This window comes from Lolium rigidum, chromosome 1, assembly GCF_022539505.1.
Source record: "Lolium rigidum isolate FL_2022 chromosome 1, APGP_CSIRO_Lrig_0.1, whole genome shotgun sequence".
NCBI classification, from domain to species: Eukaryota; Viridiplantae; Streptophyta; class Magnoliopsida; order Poales; family Poaceae; genus Lolium; species Lolium rigidum.
In genome coordinates this window covers 63,140,517-63,157,327 of record NC_061508.1, presented here as the reverse complement: position 1 = coordinate 63,157,327, position 16,811 = coordinate 63,140,517, and the positions used below count along the sequence as shown (strand labels likewise).

At 41.8% G+C, this 16,811-nt stretch overlaps 1 protein-coding gene across 1 annotated transcript; it reads right to left on the bottom strand.

Moving 5' to 3' along the window:
* Positions 1 to 184: 184 nt before the first annotated feature.
* LOC124685421 (polyadenylate-binding protein 2-like) lies at positions 185 to 4,911 on the bottom strand. Its single transcript, XM_047219763.1, has 6 exons — positions 4,776 to 4,911; positions 4,588 to 4,687; positions 3,295 to 3,365; positions 846 to 1,037; positions 610 to 740; positions 185 to 494 (listed from the first exon to the last, which is right to left on the bottom strand). Exons 1-6 carry the CDS (start codon positions 4,866 to 4,868, stop codon positions 452 to 454), a joined length of 630 nt encoding a protein of 209 aa, XP_047075719.1. The 5' UTR covers positions 4,869 to 4,911; the 3' UTR covers positions 185 to 451.
* Between the last annotated feature and the right edge of the window lie 11,900 nt (positions 4,912 to 16,811).

Genomic DNA, 16,811 nt, shown 5'->3' with positions numbered 1-16,811 from the left:
AGCGCACTGATTATCTTGCTTCACAATGCTATTTTCCATGAAGCCTTGAACCATATTATCACAAATCACAACAGAAATTGGAATGTTCATTTTTACATCAGGTCACATAACACATCAAGTCAAACCATCCAAACAAGATAAACGAAGAACAGGCAATGGTGAAAAATACACTGGGAATTAGATAGGAAAAACATCGAAAAGCATCTAGAGGAATAAATTATAATCCACATACAGTAAAATATATTGTTTAACATGATTGCTAAGTCAAATAGTACATAATGCTGCTGCATGCAATGGCTTAAACATTGTGAACACAACACGGTACATGACAGATACCCATCACATCTAACTGTGAAACAACGAAACACAGTGTAAGGAGCTTGAACTTTCTGGCTGACAATAGAAGACTAGTGTCCGTGTGTTGGTTCCAAACTCCATCAGAGCGAGTACTTCAATAGAAGGGCCTGCGTGGCCGACGGAACCTGGGAGCTCTCCTGCATTAAGAAAAAAAAAACAGCATGGCATTTAGACAGACTGATGATGATGATCTCCTAAATTCAGATGGCCCAAGAGGCAAGGGTACTAAATAGGCAAATTACTATTACTTACCCATAACCACCGTAAGGATTGAAAAACGGTGGAGGATATGGCCTCATGTAGGGGTGGCCGCCATATGGGTTGTATCCTCGACCCCCTCGAGGCTGCTTCAACCCAGGAACATTAGTCCGCTTCGGCGCTACCTGATTTGCATACAAGAAGGTTGGAAGGTCAGCATGCCGCGTCGATTATTGCTGAAAACAAGGTGGTCAATTTCAGTTCAAGGAGAGGATGAATTCGCAGCTCACCTTGATTTGTCTACCATGCAGCTCTGAGTCACTCAGCTTGACAGCTTCCTGAATAGCTTCTGCTTCAACAAATTCAACATAAGCAAAACCTTTGGGTTGTCCAAACTTATCAGTCAGGATCGTCACTCTGTTGACTGTTCCACAAGAATTAAAATGCTGCTGCACTTCTTCTGGAGTACATGCATAGTCAACCTGCAGTGTGATCATATATGAGTAAGAAATAAGAAGCATAGTGAGTACAAAAATACACAAAACAAACCAACAGTACCAAGATTGTATGTCAATTTCTGCACAAAACCTACTTGACAAATATTTCTCACTGCCTTTTGCTATTCTAAATTATTTATTCCACTAAGTTCCAACAGGATCCTAAGCTCAATGGGATGTGTCCCTTGTAGGTGACTAATGAGGCTGCATAACCAACAGGTAAATCTCGTTGGCACAGTTAAAGAAGTATACAGACATGAACGACCAACTAAATTATAGGAACACTAAGAACTCTCATGCAATTTAATCAGGCGGATCTGCTTTGTGTCTAAGAGCATATAGACAAACACTCTGTGCACACTCTTATGTACTAATGCTACAGGTACTTTGGTAATAATATAGATGACCAAATAGCCTAAAGCTAACCTACTTCGTCAAAAACATCAAAAACAGGATATAGAAAGTAAACAGACTCCACACTGTCACACTAGCATAAGTCGACAGGTACAGTGATACAAAGAATACATGATACTGAGACATAAATTAGAACTGATGATGGTATGGGTCTGTAACTCAGCATCATATCGATTTTTCAGATAACATTTCAGCCACTCTTTTGCAAGATTATGTACACTACACGCTAGACCATATACGCAGCACTAAATGGATAGTGCAAAGATAATGATAGTCGTGCTGCAGGGTTTACTTACAAACTACTCACACCAACTTCTATAAGACACTACAGATGATAATATGCTTGCAACATACACATGAAAGCTGGAAAGCATACTGACACATACAACACACTTGCAGAAGTTTGAATGATAGATGTCATTAGCGACTCAGAAACTGCTGCTAAAGTATTTTCCTCTATTTATTTGATGTCATAGGATGAAATCTTCTCTCACATTTTAATGAAGAATCCAACTATCAAAACTTCCAGCAAAATACACACTCCTGCCATTGGGGCTCGAACAAGCAAAAAAATAGGATGCTTTCAGGCCGATCATGCATCTGTTTACGGCTATTTAGTACTAAAACATCACAGATAATGTTATCTTCTTAAATACACACTCCACAGAAGCACACTGGTATACTATACACCCACTCTACAGATATTTCTTAAACAAGTTATATTTCGCAAAATTATCATAAAACTGACAGACGAAATACTGGTGAAATTATCTATACACCCACTCTGCAGATATTACAAAACACAAAGAACTTATATTTCGCAAAATTATCATAAAACTGACAGACGAAATATTAGATTGGTTATTAATGAGTGGTGGATGGGAACAAGCAAAAAATAGGATGCTTTCAGGCCGATCATGCATCCGTTTACCGCTATGAAATACTAAAACATCACAGATATTGTTATCTGCTTAAATACACACTCCAACACAGAGGCACACTGGTGAAAACTTATCTATACACCCACTATACAGATATTTCTAAATAAAAGTTATATTTCGCAAAATTATCATAAAACAGGCAGACGAAATATTAGATTGGTTATTAATGACTGGTGTGGAAGGGAACAACACCAAAAAAGTAATTGATTTCCACAAGGAGAAGAAAGCCAGACATGTATTATGGAGGATAAATCTCCAAGAGGCAGGACATAAAAAACACAGCATTCTTCAATAGTCTCAACGTAAAATATGAGTTCACACTTACATGTCATGCCTAAGCACTCCTGCCACTCATGTTCATCTACCAACGGCTATTGATAGCATGCCGCATCAGTCCAGGTATGAGTCTCAAGCGCCAGGCGGAGTATATCCAGCAGTAGACTACTGGCACTTTGGGGGGAATTTCCTATCACATCATACTTTTCTTTTTTTTTTCTTTCTTTTCTATATTCTTTTTTTACTTTTTCAAATATTTTTTTCTTTTTTTCAAGGATTTTTTTCCTTTTTTTCTTCCCCCCTCTAATCTAGCACTAGAACTTGCACTGAGACTCAGCCATAGGCCAAAATTTTGATTTCAAAGACTTGACGATAGCAGACTACCCTGCGTCCAATGCCATTGTTCAATCAATGCACCAGAAAATAAATACAATAAAATGCATAGATAAAAATAGAAGACTATTGTCTTTCCCAGTAGTTAATACTGTAAAACAAATACTTTCTACCAGATCTTATACAGAAACATGATTATCAATGATGCATGTTCAAAGATATGGTATAGCTGTATGAGAAGTGCACATGTAAATTTAGACAAGATAAGAAAAACTTACATTGCCAACAAACACAGAACGAGAATCCATTTCTTCTTTTGCTTCTGATGTGGTTGCATTAGGATCCCCGCCTACATGGATGAAAAGACATAACGCGTTAACAGAAGTTGCAATGTATAGCTATATAGAATCAAAACAGATATCTGGTGTTATTACATTTGATTAACTTGACAAGCAAAGAGGCACTAATTAATCATCATTGAATAAAAGGTTCCAGAAAACAAAGGTGCGGATATATAGTTCCTTTATACTTCTTCAAAGTTAGAATCTAGTCTTAGTCCATACTAGACTTAGCACAACAGAACTACCCAACTCCGACCCAGGAATTAAGAGGACTAATTGTGTGAAGTAACAGCACGTGTACATCAATCTTAAGGCAGGTTAACTACCAGAATCGCACAAGTAGGGCCATATCGCCCGTTCATGGTTTGGTGTCAACAGTCAACCCGAGCACACCATGGAACCAACTCTACAAAAACCTTATGTCCGGTTCACAGGTTCTGCCCGGTTTGAAACCGTCCTGACCATTTCCAATCTGCAACATCAATTCTCCTCCGGCCAGACGTAAACCTCAGCTTTAGCCATCTATTCCGCTGTTCTCTCTCCACTCCGCCATTCACAACGCGAGATTTGAGTTCTCAGCTAAGGACTGAGCACCAGGTCGATCCAAAAAAATGATTTCGGATCCTGCCTCTGCAGCTCTGCTGGTCTGCTCCTATCTATTCTTCCTCGTGTTGATGGGATCATGGGAAGAGGAGGCAAGTGAGGACGAGTGCGCATCCAACACGAGAAGATGTGCAGGTGGTGATTGGTGCGCCATGCCGCAGTGGAGCCTGGCGTTCTTGCTACTCAGCTGCGCCGGCGTGTATAATTTTGTTCCTGCTCCATGATGGCGAGCTCAGCTCTCATAGAGGTGGGGCTTAATCATGCCAAGCAACGGTTCAAAAGCGTGTAACCAGTGGAAACCAAACCTTCTGAACCGTTAATTTTATGCTGGTTTGCTGAACCTGTCCAAAACCAGCTAAACCAGCGATGCACACCCTTAGGGCCATTTAAGGACCAACTCAAAGAAATTAGACCTCAACATACAGTCTATATTAGCAGAATCAGCTAAGGTCAAACCACTGATACAGACGTGCGTATACACTATGGCCGGTTAACAGACCCAAACCAACAGGTAATAAAAACAGGCAAGCTTATTGTCCCGGATCTCAGATTTCCCCGTCACCCCGCTTCGTATGCTGGTCTTAAAAACTGGTACGGACAGGTAGCGTAAAGGGAGACGGCACGAACCTTGCATCTCCTTGGCGACCTTGGCCTGCATCTCGCGGAGGGCGGCGGCCTCCTCCTCCATCTCCTTGAGACGGCGCTTCATCTCGTCGAGCTCGTGAAGCTGCACAGGCGAATAGAGGGTCAGTACCAGCGTTAGGGTTTGGGGAGGAAGCCGCCGCGGCGGCGGGGGCGACGGGTAGGAAACGGACCTTGGCGGCGTCGTCGCCACCGGCCCCCATGTCGACGTCCTCGCCGTCGACGGGGATCTCCTGGCCGTACACCTCGTGCTCTTCGTCCTCCATGGCCGCCGCGTGCTGAGCTCGGACCTTCTCGCCTCGGCTCAAACCTAACGCGAGAGTGATTTGTCTGGAGGACAAGGGGAAATCGGGATTGGGTTAGAGGAACAGCGGGCTTTAATACCCGGGAAGGGAGTAAACCGTCTCAGAACGAGACCCGGATTGGGCTGAAGGATAGTTTGGGCTAGGGCCTCGACTTCATATGGGCCTTTTCGAGGTGTTTGGTTAGGCACTCAAAAAGTGTGTAGGCTACTCATAGTGGGGCAACCTAGGGGAAACCTATTCTCCGCTCAATGCGGAGGTTATCTGGGGCGCCGCTTAGGGAAGCCAGTTATGGGCCGGGCCCATCTAACGAGACTGCTTCGTCCCCTTCAGGTTCTATTTTTTCGGTTTTTTCCTTTCCTTCTGAATTTAGGTTTTTTAACGGTTTTATGTTCTCATGTTAAAAAACGGTTTTCTATTCAGTTTAATTCGAACCTTTTCAATTTATTAAATTTTCCAATTTCGAACATTTTTAAAATTTGTTCAGATTTAAAATTTGTTCAAATTTCGAAATTTGTTCAGATTTCGTTTTTTATTTAAATATGCTCAGATTTAAATTTTGAACTTTTCTCAAATTTAAAATTTGTTCAGATTTAAAATTTGTTCAAAATTAAAAATTATTTAGATGTTGAAAAGGTTCATTTTAAAAAAATGTTTACTTTGAAATTTGTTCATTCTAAAAAATGTTCATTTTTAAAAATGTTTAGTTTTTTTAAAAATAATTTTGAAAAATGTTCGGTTTTCTAAAACTTCAGATTTAAAATGCTTTTACAAATGAAAAAAAACAGAAAGAAAAAGATAACGAAAAAGAGGAAGTACCTTTTATTGGGCCGCTGCAGGGAGGCCCATAAGCTAGTGCTTCAGGCGGGAGGGAGACTCGCTCCCGCTTAAAGCGGGCAATAGGAGCTCCCGGCAACCTAGCTGGCGGTTAACCGCCGGTCAGATTCTAACTAGAAAATTTCATTTTTAGTCATATTCGAAATTTTTATTTAAGGTAAAATTTCCGTTTTTAATAAAAAAAATCAAACCAAATTTGTTATACAGGGAAAGTTCTGCATACATGCGCTAGGAGACAGATTTGCTGATGTCAGCGAAATCCTTTCCAAATGTAAATATTTAAAATGTTTTAACTTTCAAACGACAACTTCAATTTAAAATTCGCTTTCACCAATAAATTCGTCTCGACGAGATCTTCAAAACTAGCACCAATGTTAATATGTTTCGTCAATTTTTTCCGGGTAAAAGTTATCAACTCTCTCTATTTGAATAATCAACTCTCCGTATCCGAGTGATCAACGGTAAATGTATAAAAAAAATTAACCCCCAAAGTTAATTTTATTTAAACATTTTAACAGATTTCTTTAGCTCATATGTTATTAGCCGATTTTTTCTAACAAAAGTTTGATGAAATTTGTTATTTATAGAAAATGTTGCATGCATTTCCTACGAGATAAAAAGTATGATGTAAGCGAGAATTTTTATTAGTTCTAAAATTCAAAATGTTTTATCTCCCAAATGACAACTTCAATTTAAAATACGTTTTCACTAATGAACTCGTTCGACGAGATCTTCAAAACTAGCACCCATGTTAATATGTTTTGACAACTTTTTTCGGGCTAAAAGTTATCAACCCTGAAATACGTCATTTATCAACTGTAAATTTAAAAACTTACCAACCCAAAAAGCAAATTTCATTTCGAATAATTCAGCGATTATTTTTTTAGTTTACAAACTATCAACCTGGTGCCTCGTTATTTATCAACGATAAATATAAATAACTATCAACCCTTAAAAGCTAATTTTATTTATAAAATATTTTAACGAATCTTTTTTAGTTTACAAGCTATCAACCCGGTGTCCCGTTATTTATCAACGGTAAATATAAATAACTATCAACCCTAAAAAGCTAATTTTATTTAGAATATTTTAGCGACTCTTTTAAGTTTAGAAACTATCAACCTGCTGTCCTGTTATTTATCAACGGTAAATATAAATATCTAGCAACCTTAAAAAGCCAATTTTATTTAAAATATTTTAGGAACTCTTTTCTAATTTACAAGCTATCAACTCGGTGCCCCATTATTTATCAAAGGTATTTATAAATAACTATCAATCCTAAAAATTTAATTTCACTTAGAATATTTTAGCGACCATTTTTTTAGTTTATAAACTATCAACCCGGCGCCCCGTTATTTATCAGTGGTAAATATAAATAACTACCTACCATAAAAAGTATTTCATTTAGAATATTTTATCGAATCTTTTTTAGTTTACAAGCTATCAACCCGGTGCTTCATTATTTATCAACGGTAAAAAATAACTATCAAGCCTAAAAATCTAATTTCATTTAGAATATTTTAGCGACTCTTTTTTTTGTTTACAAGTTATCAACCTGATGCCCCATTATTTATCAATGGTAAATTTAAATACCTAGCAACCCTAAAAAGTAAAATTAATTTAGAGTATATTAGCAACTTTTGTTAGCTTACAACTTAAAGAAATACTAATTTGAGTAGCAAGTGGTAGTTCATTTGAGTTGCAACTGAATCCCCCACCCGTTCTTTCCCCCCTAAAAACCACTAGCCCGAAAAAGGGAATTATAAAAATTAATCCAAAAAACATGAACTACCGTACGAAATAACAACAAAAACAGAATTGCAAAAAAGATAATTGTCAAAAGGGAATTGCAAATAAAGAGAATTGAGAGCATGCCTTGTGCTGAAAAAATAGCGAGATACTCTGATAAGGGGTGGCCCGATCTTCTCAGTAAGCAACAGTGGTGATGATGATCACGGGGTGATGGCAGCGGAGAAACACGACGATGTAGTGGATGATAACTTGTATGACGCAACGAGATCTCTCGATTGGTCCCCGTCGCCGGATGCAACTGACTCTCAACCCCGCAAGATATTCGCAACTCCACACACTTGCGCACGTAGCCGCCGACCACGAAGCGGTAAGTTGCAACCGTCTAATTCCCAATGGAACAACGAGATCACACAAGACTTAAACAGGATCTACACAATATCCAAGCAATATGGTGTAGGGAATTCAATAGTTTTGCGAGCAAACAACTAAGAACTAGGGTTTATCTTAAACGTGGTCTAAAGCAACTTGTGGGGCGTCCCGGGGACTTATATAGGCGTGCGGAACGACCTCGAGTCCAAAAAGTACGAAAATAACCGACCCGGAATAGATCCGGTCGAGACAGGACTCGGACTGGTCCGGTCCGGAATCCGGTCGACCGGCCGTGGACCGGCCGGTCCGGTCAGTGGTCCGGTCAACCGGTCGGCAACCGGAAATCTGCGAGGTTTCCGGTTTCCGTCCGGTACGAGGGCTTCCTCCGGTTGGCGGCCGGTTGGCGGCGGTCGGCCGGGCCGAGGACCGGGCGGCCCGGCGTGGCGGCCGGTCCGGCCGGGTTCCGGACCGGCCTGGACTTCTTCTTCTCCTCTCGCGCATGCCTCCCGCTCCTCCCTCGCGCGTCCATGAGATATCTTCATGTCCAGCTCCATGTCCGGCTTCACGTCCATCTTCACGTCCAGTTGCTCCTCTCCTCGTGCGATGCTTGTCTCCTCTTCATACACGATGATACATAAGTAATAGGACTTATGTAGTATAAAGTTCTCATCAATCAAGGTATCGTTTAAGAACAAGTTCACCTGTTGTTTAAGTAGCTTCGCACGAGCTCGTGTCATTGGTCCAATCTCGACTTCATTGGACTTGAGCTTCACGACGAGGTTCATCTTCGGTTGGTAATGACGGAGGTAGTAGTGAGGTAGGGATGTCCTCATCATCTCCCCCTTCAAAAGGCGTCGACCCCGACGCTCCAAGGTCTTCTCCGTCATATGGTGTCAAATCAGCAACATTGAAAGAATTACTGACACCAAACTCATCCTCTGGAAGATCTATCGAGTATGCATTATCATTGATCTTGGCAAGCACTTTGTAAGGACCATCCCCACGAGGCTTCAACTTAGACTTTCTCAGCTTCGGGAACCTATCCTTGCGAAAATGTACCCAGACCAAATCACCAGGCTTGAACAACATCTCCTTGCGCTTCTTATTCATCCTTGCAGCATTGCTCTTGCCTTTCTTCTCAATCAACTCTTTAGTCTTCACATGAATCTTCTTCACAAAATTTGCCCTCTTAGATGCCTCCATATTAACTCTCTCATGTATGGGCAAAGGCAACAAGTCAAGTGGAGTAATGGGTTTGAAACCATACACCACCTCAAAAGGACATAGCTCCGTGGTAGAATGCACCGCCCTGTTGTAAGCAAACTCCACATGCGGCAAACACTCTTCCCACTCCTTCAGGTTCTTCTTGATCATGGATCTCAACAGTTGTGACAATGTTCTATTCACCACTTCGGTTTGACCATCGGTTTGGGGATGACAAGTAGTGCTGAACAGCAGCTTCGTCCCCAGCTTTCTCCAAAGCGTCTTCCGAAGTAGCTCATAAATTTCACGTCACGATCGAAACAATAGTCTTCGGGACTCCATGTAGACGTACAATCTCCCTGAAAAACAGGTTAGCAATATGCGACGCATCATCGCTCTTGTGGCGAGGCAATAAAGTGGGACATCTTAGAGAATCTATCCACTACCACAAATATAGAATCATGGCCTCTCTTAGTACGCGGCAAACCCAACACAAAATCCATACTAATATCCTCCCATGGTGTAGTAGGTGCCGGTAAAGGAGTATACAAACCGTGAGGCTTCAGCTTGGACTTGGACTTATTGCAAGTAATGCATCTCCTCACATATCTATCCACGTCCCGCCTCATCTTTGGCCAATAAAAGTGGTCAGCTAGCATGAGTAGCGTCTTCTCACGCCCAAAGTGACCCATCAAACCTCCGAGCATGTGATTCCCGCAATAAGAGCAAACGCACAGACGATTCTGGAACACATAGTTTGTTAGCCCTAAACAAGAACCCATCATGTATGTGATATTTTTCCCATGCTGTACCAAGAGCACATAAGCGATATGGTTCAGCAAAATCTTGATTAGTAGCATACAAATCACATAGAATCTCTAAACCAGGAATTTTAACATCAAGTTGAGTTAATAACATATTCTTCCTAGATAGAGCATCAGCAACAATATTATCTTTTCCCTTCTTATGCTTAATAATGTATGGAAAAGACTCAATAAACTCAACCCACTTAGCTAGACGCTTATGCAAAGTAGATTGGGCTTTCGGGTATTTCAAAGCTTCATGATCAGAATGTATGATAAATTCTTTTGGCCACAAGTAATGTTGCCAAACCTCAAGAACTCTAATTAAAGCATACAATTCTTTATCATAGATAGGATAGTTCAACTTAGCACCGGAAAGTTTCTCGGAAAAATATGCAATTGGGCGACCCTCTTGCATCAACACACCACCAATTCCAATACCACTAGCATCACATTCAATCTCAAATTGCTTATTGAAATCAGGAAGTGCAAGCAACGGTGCGGAAGTTAACAATCTCTTAAGTTCATCAAAAGCATGATCTTGGGTTGCGCCCCACTCAAACACAACACCCTTTTTAGTCAAATCATTCAAAGGTGCGGCAATAGTACTAAAGTTGGGCACATATCTTCTATAAAACCCAGCTAGACCATGAAAACTTCTTACTTGACTCACATTCATGGGAGTAGGCCAATTTTGAATAGCTTCAATTTTAGACACATCTACTTCTACTCCATGCTTAGAGACAACATAACCCGAAATATGACCTTATCTTTGCAAAATGTGCACTTCTCAAGATTACCATAGAGTTGATTAGCACGCAACACTTGCAAAACATGTCGAATATGTATAGTATGATCAGATTCATTGCGGCTGTAGATTAATATGTCATCAAAATACACAACCACAAATTTGCCAATAAATTCACGCAAAACATGGTTCATCAGTCTCATGAAAGTGCTAGGTGCATTAGTTAACCCAAAAGGCATTACTAACCACTCATATAAACCAAATTTTGTTTTAAAGGTTGTTTTCCACTCATCCCCTTCTTTCATCCTAATTTGATGATAACCACTACGCAAATCTACGCACATACGCCAAGTACCATCTTTCTTAGGAACTAGAATAACAGGAACAGCACAAGGACTAAGGCTTATGCGAATATAACCTTTGTCGAGTAGCGCTTGTACTTGCTTCTGTATCTCCTTCGTTTCTTCGGGATTAGTGCGATATGGCGCCCTATTGGGCAGCGAAGCTCCGGGAATCAAGTCAATTTGATGCTCAATACCTCGCAATGGTGGTAGGCTCGCGGGTACCTCCTCCGGAAACACGTCGCCAAATTCCTGCAAAACATTAGAAACACCAAGAGGAAGAGGGGTCATGTCATTAGAAACCAATACCGTACCCCTGTACAAAAGCACAAGAGGCATGGCCGTAGGATCCTCACTAAATTCTCTCATGTCTTCTTTGGTGGCTAATGAAACTAAGGAATTCACTCTCTCACTTTTCGTTATATCACTCACGACATTACAATTCTCTCGCCTATCTAGAGGTGCATCCTCCAAATTGAATTCAATCTTCTGACGAGACTTATTGACAATTTGTTGTGGTGACATAGGCTGTAAGTTAATTTTCTTGCTTGCTAAATTGCGGCAACTCCCGCCATCAATAATGACCTTGCAAGCCTTGTCAGGACCAACTAAAGCTTTGGTTTGGAACAAATTGCAGCGCTGAGTAGATGCACTAGGCAACACATTAAGAGCACGCTGCGACACAACAATGGTGCGAGCATCAGAAGGATATGCATCCTTCACCATCAGTGTCATAGTCATCATTGTCTGGACCATTTGGATCAACATCATCTCCAGTCTCATACTCATTGTCCTCATTGATAAACATGACTTTGCGGTTAGGACAATCTCTCTTGAAGTGACCCTTTCCACCACATGTATGGCAAAGCATATCGCGGTTGCGCGTTGTAGACACACCAGAACCACTCGTACTTGCAGCAGATTTGGACTTCTTTGCATTAGATACATTGGAGACCGGTTTGCTAGGCGGAGTAGAGTAAGGAACGGAGCGCGTCGAAGGTGCCGGCGCCGTAGAGGGCGCGCGGGGTGTAAAACGCCCAACTCCCGTAGCACGTCCCTTAACCTTTGCTTCTTCGACCAACTGTGATTCGACTTCTCTTGCATGATGTAACAATTGATTCATATTTGTGTAGGTGTAATGACGAACAATGCCTTTAACATCATACTTCAATCCATTGAGAAAACGCTGCATTGTCATCTCTAGAGACTCACGGACACGACCACGCTGCATAAGCATCTCCATCTCCATGTAGTACTCATCAACAGTCTTCACACCTTGCCTCAATAGTGTCAACTTATCAAATATATTCCGCATGTAATTTGTAGGCACAAAACGAGAAGTCATAACCTCCTTCATTGCACACCATGTACGGATAGGCTGTGCACCATCTTCGTCGCGGTTACGAACCAAAGAATCCCACCAACGCAATGCATAACCATCAAATTCAGAAGAAGCAAGCTTGATCTTCTTATCTTCAGAGTAGTTGGGATGTAAGCTCCATAATTTCTCAATCTTGAGCTCCCAAGTGAGGTATTCTTCAACATCAGCTCCTCCTTCAAACTTGGGTATGGAAAACTTAGGCTTACCCAATCCATCTTCTTCATCTTGTCCACGACCATTGCGGCCAAGTGGAACCCAACCACGAGGACGATGACCACGAGGCGCACCACGAGCATTGTGTGCGTCATCTTCAAGCTCAGGATCTTCATCATCTTCTTGTTGTTGTTGTTGTGCAGTCAAGTTCTCAATAGCGATGAGCATGTCTGCAATATTGCGCTGTATATCCGTTACTTGATCAGCCAATCCAGTGACAGTTGCATTAGTAGCATCCAGCGTTTGTTTGATCTCGTCAACTGTACCCTTAAGCTCATCATCCTGAGCGCGGAATTCACGTCGCATCTCATTACGAAGAGCCTCAAACTCCCTCCAGTTAATAATATCTGCAGAATCCTTGTTCTCCTGGTTAACAATCTTATGATCACTAGCAGACATGATTAGTAGGTTAGTGCACTAAATCAAAAATATATGGTGGTACTCTCACAACTCACTCAAAACTGATAAAAAAAGGAAATCTTACCGTTCCAAAGTAAATTAGTGTTGCTTACCACTTGTAGTAACAACTAGTGCACGGATGTAGCGAAGCGAATATCAAGGGTATAAGAACAATCACACGACAAAGCAGAGTATATATGGGGCTGTAGGTAGGCTACCTATTTGCACCAATAACAAGCTCTAGCGCTGACCGTAGACAACCAATGATACTCACACAAGGCGATATAAAGGGGCAATGCAACTATATGGAGGAAAAGGTTGCAATGCACTAGAGAGACGCTAGCAAAGCTCAACGAGACAGGCACAAGATTGCTCAACTACAGGTGCAGTAAAGAAAACTTAGGCCTTTCACTTGATTCAACTAGCACGACACTTCTCTTTTTGTATTTTTCTTTTTGTAACACACGCAGCTATGTAGCTCTTTTTGCTTCTTTTCTATTTTCTCTTTTTTATTTATTTTATGACTCAACTCCTTGATAACACGGCCAACAAGATATGCAAAGCACCAAAAACCCTAACGAGCAACCTGTCGAGCGGTAAAACTAGTCTCTTCCGGGAAGTTCCTAGTCACGTATATCGAAAGGCTGTGTCTATGGTTGGGAACAAGCACACCGTACGCTATGTGGACTCGGAGTAACAAAGCTGACACAATATGATAAACTAGATGATAGAGAAAACTCAAACCCTAACAATTCTACTAGAAGAAAGATAAAGTTACGCAAAAACAACTACGAAAAGCAACTAAAACTCGAAATTAGTGCAAGCTATGGCTATGGCAAACCCTAACCCTAAATATTTTTGGCTTTCTCTGGGATAGGAAAACACTCACAACTCAACTATGGGGTGGATTGTGGATGGCTTACCGAGGAAAACTGGAAATCCGATACCAAGATGATAAGGGGTGGCCCGATCTTCTCGATAAGCAACGGTGGTGATGATGATCACGGGGTGATGGCAGCGGAGAAACACGACGATGTAGTGGATGATAACTTGTATGGCGCAACGAGATCTCTCGATTGGTCCACGTCGCCGGATGCAACGGCTCTCAACCCCGCCAAGATATTCGCAACTCCACACACTTGCGCACGTAGCCGCCGACCACGAGCGGTAAGTTGCAACCGTCTAATTCCCAATGGAACAACGAGATCACACAAAACTTAAACAGGATCTACACAATATCCAAGCAATATGGTGTAGGGAATTCAATAGTTTTGCAGAGCAAACAACTAAGAACTAGGGTTTATCTTAAACGTGGTCTAAAGCAACTTGTGGGGCGTCCCAGGGACTTATATAGGCGTCTGGAACGACCTCAGGTCCAAAAAGTACGAAAATAACCGACCCGGAATAGATCTGGTCGAGACGGACTCGGACCGGTCCGGTCCGGAATCCGGTCGACCGGGCTGTGGACCGGCCGGTCCGGTCTGGGTCCGGTCAACCGGTCGGCAACCGGAAATCTGCGAGGTTTCCGGTTTCCGTCCGGTACGAGGGGCTCCCTCCGGTTGGCGGCCGGTTGGCGACCGGTCGACCGGGCCAGGGACCGGGCGGCCCGGCGTGGCGGCCGGTCGGACCGGGTTCTGGACCGGCCTGGACTTCTTCTTCTCCTCTCGCGCATGCCTCCCGCTCCTCCCTCGCGCGTCCATGAGATATCTTCATGTCCAGCTCCATGTCCAGCTTCACGTCCATCTTCACGTCCAGCTGCTCCTCCTCCTCGTGCGATGCTTGTCTCCTCTTCATACTCGATGATACATAAGTAATAGGACTTAGGTAGTATAAAGTTCTCATCAATCAAGGTATCGTTTAGGAACAAGTTCACCTGTTGTTTAAGTAGCTTCGCACGAGCTCGTGTCATTGGTACAATCCTGACTTCATTGGACTTGAGCTTCACAGCAGGTTCATCTTCAGTTGGTAATGACGGAGGTAGTAGTGAGGTAGGGATGTCCTCATCATACTCTGTGCATGCATGCATCAACTTGTGAGAGCCTCCCTCGTGCTTAAAAGTTGGCTCATTAAATGCAAACCCATGAACTTTGGGCATGCAAGCAGTGTGAACGCTCTAGGCTGTATGCAACTTGCAAGTAGAAACATGAGCTGTTAGTGTGAACACACAACTGCATGTGAACGTAATTAAACACTACGTGACAAAAAAGGGAATTGATTTCGCGCATGGCATGAGCACTGCCACGCAAGAAAATAGACCGCGCGAGCGGTCGAACGCGAAGGAGGGAATTCACTCATAGTGGTAAGTAACATAAGGTGGTGTCATGCATAAATTACTAGTCCATGTTGTTACTTTTATAATGGAAAGTAACTTAGAGGTGGTATCATGCAAAATCTCATTTATTAATTTGTAGACTCATTTTGTCTTGGAGTGTGTGATGTTATGGTAACATAGCTAGTTACCACCTCCCTCTCTTATTTCATTTATTGTTATGTCATGTCACCAAAATACCTTGAAGTGTGTGATGTTACTAGCTAAATTACTCTCACTATGAGCAGTCTTAGCCATCCCCAGTGCTTAAAAATAATTCTCCAGTGGGCCTACCTAAAACACCGATATAAATGGTTCGTTTATGTTCGTTTGGATTGGTCGATGGACAGTTTGGTTGTGTCTATCCAACCTGCCAGCACAACACGTATAGCGGCGCGACTCATTTGTTTCGCGTTGTCTTTGTCAGACCTGGCCAGTTGGAATTTGCCTTTCAAATAGTAGTTTTACAAGCAACACAATTCAAATTGTAGAAAAGTAAATATTGTTCCAACAAGAATAGTACATATTATCCGACAACCGTATTCGAGAAATTGGAAATGAAAATGGTAATATCCGAATCCGTTTTACAAAAACAAATACAAATATGGTACTGAATTTTGAAGCAAATGTGGATATGGAAATGGATACATCCGTATCCGAATAAGATTATGTTAGCCAAATTTAGAAATTCGACCCCAATATGGCAATTACCTAACCTATAGAAACTAACAAATCGACCAAATGTTCTTTTATGTGATTGAAATTGAAACTACTATGCATTATATCACTATATTTATCGCTATACCATTATATAATTAGCTCATTATATGACATGAGTCAATTATTTCCTTATATTCGTATCCGCTCTGAATTGGGAAAACATCTTATCCGTATTTGTATTCGAGTAACATCCGCTTCGAATTCGTCAACATCCGTATTGCATCCATTTTAATTTTAAAAATATGAAAACGGATATGGGAAGGGCACTATCCGATCCGCATCCGATCTGTTTCCACCCCTACACACTACATAGTTTTAAATATAATGCAACTTAAATTGAATACAGGAACATACTAGTCATCTTGGTTTCCCACATGTGCTCAATCAAATCGGCTTAAAGATGGTCATAGGTGGTTTGATCCCGCAACGAATTATGCATATACAAGAAGTATTCTCAAGATGCTTCCCCAACATGTCGCTCAACCAACTCACCATGAAATTCCGCGCGCTCTTCCTGTCATAGATGTTGTCATCTCGCGCGCTCTTCATGAACGATTGATGGCGTGTAACTCACACGTTCGTTGGGAACCCCAAGAGGAAGGTATGATGCGCACAGTAGCAAGTTTTCCCTCAGAAAGAAACCAAGGTTTAATCGAACCAGAGTAGGAGCCAAGAAGCACGTTGAAGGTTGATGGTCGCGAAATGTGATGCGGCGCAACACCGGGGATTCCTGCGCCAACGCGGAATCTGCACAACAAAACCAAAGTACTTTGCCCCAACGAAACAAGTGAGGTTGTCAATCTCACCTGGCTTGCTGTAACAAAGGATTAAGC